Genomic DNA, 6,758 nt, shown 5'->3' with positions numbered 1-6,758 from the left:
CTTACTTTATTTTGGCTTTTTAATACCTTTAAGTTATTAGTGTCTTTGGGTTGCGGTCTGCTTGTCGTGTAATCAATCTGTTATTTATAATTATATAAATACGAAGATGTCGTATGCTTGGCCATGACCTCAAATGATCATTGTTACAGGAATTTAAATATATATTGATACCACATTGCTATATTGTTTTTAGAAATAGTTTTTGATGTAATTTGACACTATTGTAGGAAAAGAAAGCAAGCTACTCGACATTCATGGTACTTATGGTTAGTAACTTAGTCTTGTCATCAGTTTGTACTCAAAAACTTTTATTGACAGTCACACGTTTATTTAAATAACAATGATTAATAAACTTATTAGAATATTTTCGGATACCCATTGAATAATTTTGTTTCATTGTAGTTATTTCTACATAATGCTGTTCGTTGTCCAGTTTACTTTGCTGGTTGTGGTGATTAAGCAGGCTTCTAGTCAAACCTGTCTTTCCAATGAGTCAAAGGATGACTTTGACAAGTCACGGAAATCCTTGACAGATGTACAGGAAAATATCGGAAAAGTTCTCAACAAACTTGAAAATGACAATAAAAAGACACTAGACATGTTTAAAGAAACTCTTAACACTATGGGCCAAAAGATAAAGAAACTTGACACAGATTTTAAAGTCCTTGGAAAAGATTTTCGCAGTAAGTACATACTCGAAAAGCATTAAAACTGTCCTTTGAAGATTCATGTGGTAAACCTTCTAGAGAACCTGAGATCACCCAAGTTTATGGTTGAGTTCGTGTTGCTTAGTCATTGGTTTTCTTTGTTGTGTTTTGCTTACTGTTGTTCATCTGTTTTTTTTAGATTTTTTTTCATTTTAAGCAATGACATTGTCAGTTTGTTTTCGATTAATGAGTTTAAATGATCCTTTAATATTCCTTGCTTCATTCCAACAGTAGGTACTTTAAATAAAATTCATAAAGGTACACAGTGTCTTAATTAGATACGATGATTTAGAATACGTTGTGTGTAATCACACATAAAAAATAATCAGAAAGGATTAATTTAAGAATTATAATAGATGAAAAGATGTAAAGAACCTTTGGTTAGCATGGACTGCTCACCGTAATGGCGCACCTTAGATCACCCCCAGTTTTTGGTGAGGTTCGTTTTGCTTAGTCTTTAGCTTTCTGTGTTGTGTCTTGTGTACTATTGTTTGTTTGTTTGTCTTTTTTGTTTGTTAGATATGGAGTTTTCAGTTTATTTTCGATCTATGAGTTTGCCTATCCCGCTGGTATCTTTCGCCCCTCTTTGGCAAATATTTTATCCTCTCCAAAGAAGCTTAACGATACTGGAATGATTGGTGAATTTCGGTCATGCTGTCATTCATCCACTTGTTTTGATATTGCCTCCTCTCCCCTCGGTATCGTACATTTAATAACTTGAATGTACAAGCTTTATGATAAAAATTAAATCACAGTTCGTTATATTATAATTTAATATAATTATTTCAATTATTTCAAATTAATCAGATATGTATCGGTATCTATTTCAGAAACAAAATGGCACAAATATAATGGTCATTGTTACTATTACAGTCCGGACACAGCAGATTGGTTTACTGCTGAAGTGAGTGAAAACTTAGATATACTATAATAATTCGATATTTTTCATTAAAAAGACCGCAGTTAATTGCTTTTTAAAAAGAACATTTTATTTTCCATTTGATGTTTCGTTCCATCTTCTGCGAAGGGCAATTTCAATCAACATTAACAGATTAACATCAAAACATATAACACTTTATTAATATAATTGCATCGTAATGCGCATAGATGATTTACTTCCTGAATCAACTAGAAAATGAAATTTATTCTTAAACAGAGAAAATGTAGAGACATTGGAGGATATGTTGTCAAAATTGACGACAAAGAAGAAAACAGCAACATTGCGGCAAACAAAGCAAACAGTGGTAAGTTTACTTTCTTGAAATGTCAAAATAAGAAAACGTGTAAAGTTCATAACTCATTACTTGTATGCTGAAAGAACAGGAACAGCTTTCCGTCTGCAGCACCTGAGATCCCAATCACGCAATAATTGGGGTCCTAAAAATAAGATATTGTTTTGCCAAAGAGGAATAAAAAAGGAGCATTTGTCAAAATCAAATAGTTGATATTCAACAAAATGATATTAATCTAATATCCAAACTATTTTTTTCCTGATACATACACTCGACATTACAGTTGTCCCAATATACGATTTAACAACATTTAAAATAATCAAAATTGGACTTTTTATTATACATTTCTTTGGGAGAGTTACAGAGTGAAACACTTATTGAAGATATTGACAAATTGACTTTCGGTTTGACAGGTTTCACATTAGATTATAAAATGGACACTACCATTCGTTTGAATTTATGATTATAAACATGCAAAGGTACAGGACATGGTTAATCAATCATTATTTACACGTTAAATTATGTACAACCACCCTTTGCTTTTCTTAAGTACTGCAATCGCTGTGCAACGTGATTATAACGGAAAACGTAACAAAATATTTTGAAGGGGAACATTTCATCCGTAGTCTTCAGTGCGTTTTTTCACCGTGATCTAAATCTACTAAGTAGTTTGGTAACCAAGTCATCATACAATTCAAATATGCAGCGTCTTATCTTTAAGGTTATCACTACTGGATTGGCTTGATAGATCTCAAAGAAGGAGAATGGCGCTGGACCTATGATCAGTCGAAAGCTTCGTTTACAACGTGGTATCCTGGTTATGGTGCCAAGGGGACAGACAGTAATTGTGTGATGTTACATGCAAGTAGAACAGATTGGTTTGATTACAGTTGTCATTACAGTGCATATTATATTTGTGAAAGCAATTTTTGTAAGTAGTCTCTTGATTGATTTTTCTGTACTCCAGCTGCATGCAATGAATAATTATACACAGTTTATTTTCTTGTTCACGCCTTAAATGTCCTCATGGAAAATACAGATATTATGCTAAAATCTGTAGTAATACAGGAATATTTGTTATATATTTATTTTGCTATTGTTGGTGTTTGTTTTAATTATTTTAATTATTTTATCTTACTTTCAACTTTCCTATATTTGATTGCAATGATCATTCTCTAAAACGTGGTAATCGTAAAAGAAAGAAGAATGTAACGTGTTCCATATTTGTGATATTCCTCTTCGTGTAGCCCAATAGAAGATATATTCAAAATGTTTATTGAATGTGAATCACCTAAAGTAAAAAATAAATAAAAATGTTTAACAACAAATTGGATCGGGAATAGATAGTCAGTGTCTTTATTATTACATATCAACCGTGTAATGGCTATATATCTTTCTTCCTTTGTACTGTATAAGTTTAAAGTCCCAATAGCTCTCGGATTTAAATTTTAAGTTTTTCGAACGCATGAAATTATTCAACGTGTTGTTTTCAATTTTTTCAAGGTTTCAACTCCTCAGGTAAAGTTGACTTTATGAATGAAAGGTTGAATTTGGCTATTTATTTTACGTATCTTTGACATTTAGCTCGTCAACTGTTTTCGGTACTTATACATCCTCGGATTTCTAATGTCTGGCTTTGCACGTTCCTGATGAAGTTAAATCCAGAAAAGCGCTTCAAATGCATGACATTATTAAACGTGTTGTTTTCATATTTTTTTCAATACGAAGTTATCTATGAACTTTTTATAGCTTTTCTTAAATTAAAAGCCACACACTGTAGACAATCCCTTTCATTTTTACTTTTTATTTGGCCAGTCATATATTTTCCAGTTGTTTAAGTTCTAATTGCCTTATTCTACGTATTTATGTATGAATGTAGTGTCCACTTCTGAGCAATCGAAATTACACAGCAAAAGATAATTATGTTCTTTATAAAGTTTTTTTTAGGAAATGTACGTTTAAAATGTACCAACAATGTCCTTATAACATTTCTACGTTTTCCCGCTTTTTTCAGGTTTTTGAACAGTTCATAGAAGAGAACAAATGAGACGCAAAGAAAACATCGATGAACTCAATTTCTGATGTTAAATAAAATGAAATACATTATTGAAATCTTTTTCTATGCAGTTTTAACGTAAAAAAATAGATACAAGGGTTATCTACATTATTCATCATGTGTCATTACTAGTACTTAGAATAACAGGCGCAGATAATATTGTGAATGTAGGTCACCGTAATGCCGTTTAAAAACGTTACTTAAATCTCATACCGTAAAATAAGCATTGAATCGTCCCGAGATGACAGAGGCAAAACAATTCAAATCAGAAAATCTCATACCGTAAAACAAGCAATGAATCGTCCCGAGATGACAGAGGCAAAACAATTCAAATCAGAAAACAAACAGTCTATAGTGTATGTACATACAATAAATGCAACCAAATATCATTTAGTACAACCACTGAAATAAATTCCCGATTTAGGACAGACAAGTTGGAAATGTAGCGGGATTAAACATAATGACAGGATCCTCACCATGTATTATTGAAACGAAAGATACAACGCATGCGTTATTGCATATACATGTATCAATATACATCGTTCATTATATGCATACACGCAGTGAATATTTTAAATTCATTTCTGGACGATTAAGACCACTTCGTATTATAGAAACAATAGTCTGTTGTTGACTGTTTAAACATGTTAAAGGAACACATAAAAAATCCTTATAATTTGGTTTCGTTTTTATCTGCAAAAGAATAGTCAGTGACCCTCGAATCTAAAAAATTGACATACAAATCATTGTAATAAAAAACATTGCGGAGCTCAATTCAAATTTCCTTCTTGATATCATTCTTATTATTTTTGTCGTCGGATATGTATTTCCGGCATCACTTTGTCATATTTTTGTTTTTGTTCGTGTTGTCTAGTCTTTCTGTTTTTTTTATGACGTTTTATGTGGATGTGTGTCTTTTCGTTGTCTCTTGTATTTGACCACAGCGTTTGCTGTTTTTCCTTGAGTTTGAATGTGACCTTGATATTGCCTGCCTTTTAGCCCAGTAGTCAGCACTTTGGTGTTGACATGAATATCAATTATATGGTAATTGTTATAAATTTCCTGTTTACAAAAGTATAAATTGCTCGAAATACTAAGGATATTCTTATCCCATGCATAGATTACCTTAGCTGTATTTGGCACCATTTTTTGAATTTTGGGTCTTCAGTGCTCACCAATTTTTTACTTGTTTGGCTTTAAAGGGTGGGTTGAACCTGGCTTCATGGCAAGGCAATTCCCGGTTTATGACAATGTTAAAAATTTTGGTTAAAATGACAACACACATACAAACCGAAGAAGACCAACGAACAAATTCCATCTACGACTGACACCATGGGATATCACAAACATTGAAACGCTTATGGACTAGTATAAAATTGAGAATGGAAATGGGGAATGTATCAAAAAGACAACAACCCGACCATAGAAAAATACAACAGCAGAAGGTCACCAACAGGTCTTAACTTACATGCCATCTCGAACAAATATTTTCACAATTTCAAAACAATGTACATGACAATAATGGTAATGGAAGGCACTATAATGATTATTTTGACAGCAAACGGTAAGCCATAACACATTATTCAACCGAATCAATAACAGAAACATAAAAAACAAATACCTCAATGTGGGATTTACAAAATACTGAGAACGTCGTATAGCAAATTAAAACTTTGTATAACAGTCATATTTGGGAATAGGTCAGGTTCGGTACATATAATACAGACGATATAGATGTAAAACCACAATCGTAGTCGTGGTATAAAAATGCCATTAGCTAGTGAAGACACAAACACATCGTATACATCAACCAATTCGCGATGGTGTCCATAAAATGTACGGAGTGATATTTTTTGTCTTTCCTCCTCATGAAATACGTTATTTACGAAAAACAGTGTGTCCTTTTTGCGTTTTATCTTTAATATAATAAAACAAAAAGGACGTGGTACATGCACAATTATCAAATGACTTGGATAACAGCAATTATAATCACCGTAATGACTGATACATTGAGAAAAAACTCATATCGTTATGTTAGCTATCAAAGAACCCGACATGAATGCATGAATGACCGAGTGCAAACAAGTACATTAAGAAATGCTCATTAGCTAGTAGATTCATTTGTCTTTTCAAATACAACTGGCATATAAGGATCGTAATGGTGCTATGTGGATAAATATATCAGTTTTCAAGAGCTAAATTGGCATCACGTTATCCCTACAATTGCCTCTATTTTTAAAATTGTAAAAATGAACTGGCGCAATGAGGATCCAGTTTTGAACTAGTAGAATCCTGACTTCAACTAATTGCAATGGGTTTAAACGTTTTAGTGGTAACAAACCTTTACCCTTATCTGAAACAATAGCGTAATATAACAACATAGAAAGACATACTTTAATATAACAACGCCTGTTTCCAATTTAAAATCCTGTCAGTGGTTGGCAAGGTATCTTTCTTGGTAAATATCGAGTTTCGAAGTGCTAGCTCTAGTCTTCTTTTTTATGCTGAAAATGTTTGGATATTTATGTTCTGTTTATATTAATAAGACAGCAAATCTTAAACACAAACCCCGAATTAGGGATTAAAAAAACATTTTACTGTATATTAACTATGTAGACAAAGACCCTTTAGGTCTTTGAATCTTTCCAATGAGTCAGCAATGTTACGTCTTAACAGAAAAAAAATCGTTATACGTTTTAAAAATATATTAGAATACAGAACTCAATCGACAGTAGAAAGTTTTAGGCTAGCTTACCGGACTTA

General features: G+C 32.3%; 1 protein-coding gene across 1 annotated transcript; it reads left to right on the top strand.

Annotated features, from left to right (window-relative positions):
• The first annotated feature begins 415 nt into the window (after positions 1–415).
• On the top strand, positions 416–4,045 carry LOC134688098 (perlucin-like protein). The gene is made up of 5 exons (XM_063548567.1): positions 416–683; positions 1,538–1,611; positions 1,864–1,951; positions 2,661–2,870; positions 3,954–4,045. The coding sequence occupies exons 1-5, from the start codon at positions 416–418 to the stop codon at positions 3,959–3,961; spliced, it is 648 nt and encodes a 215-aa protein (XP_063404637.1). The 3' UTR covers positions 3,962–4,045.
• Positions 4,046–6,758: the final 2,713 nt, after the last annotated feature.

Source organism: Mytilus trossulus, chromosome 10 (assembly GCF_036588685.1).
Source record: "Mytilus trossulus isolate FHL-02 chromosome 10, PNRI_Mtr1.1.1.hap1, whole genome shotgun sequence".
Taxonomy (NCBI): domain Eukaryota; kingdom Metazoa; phylum Mollusca; class Bivalvia; order Mytilida; family Mytilidae; genus Mytilus; species Mytilus trossulus.
The sequence above is the reverse complement of the archived record's forward strand: the minus strand, read 5'-3'. Positions and strand labels throughout refer to the sequence as shown.

Excerpts from the sequence above, each read along its gene's own strand:
- LOC134688098 (XM_063548567.1), top strand. The coding sequence starts at position 416 with ATGCTGTTCGTTGTCCAGTTTACTTTGCTGGTTGTGGTGATTAAGCAG. Across the intron at positions 1,612-1,863 it reads CAGATTGGTTTACTGCTGAA|AGAAAATGTAGAGACATTGG; the intron begins GTGAGTGAAAAC and ends ATTCTTAAACAG. Across the intron at positions 1,952-2,660 it reads GGCAAACAAAGCAAACAGTG|GTTATCACTACTGGATTGGC; the intron begins GTAAGTTTACTT and ends CTTATCTTTAAG.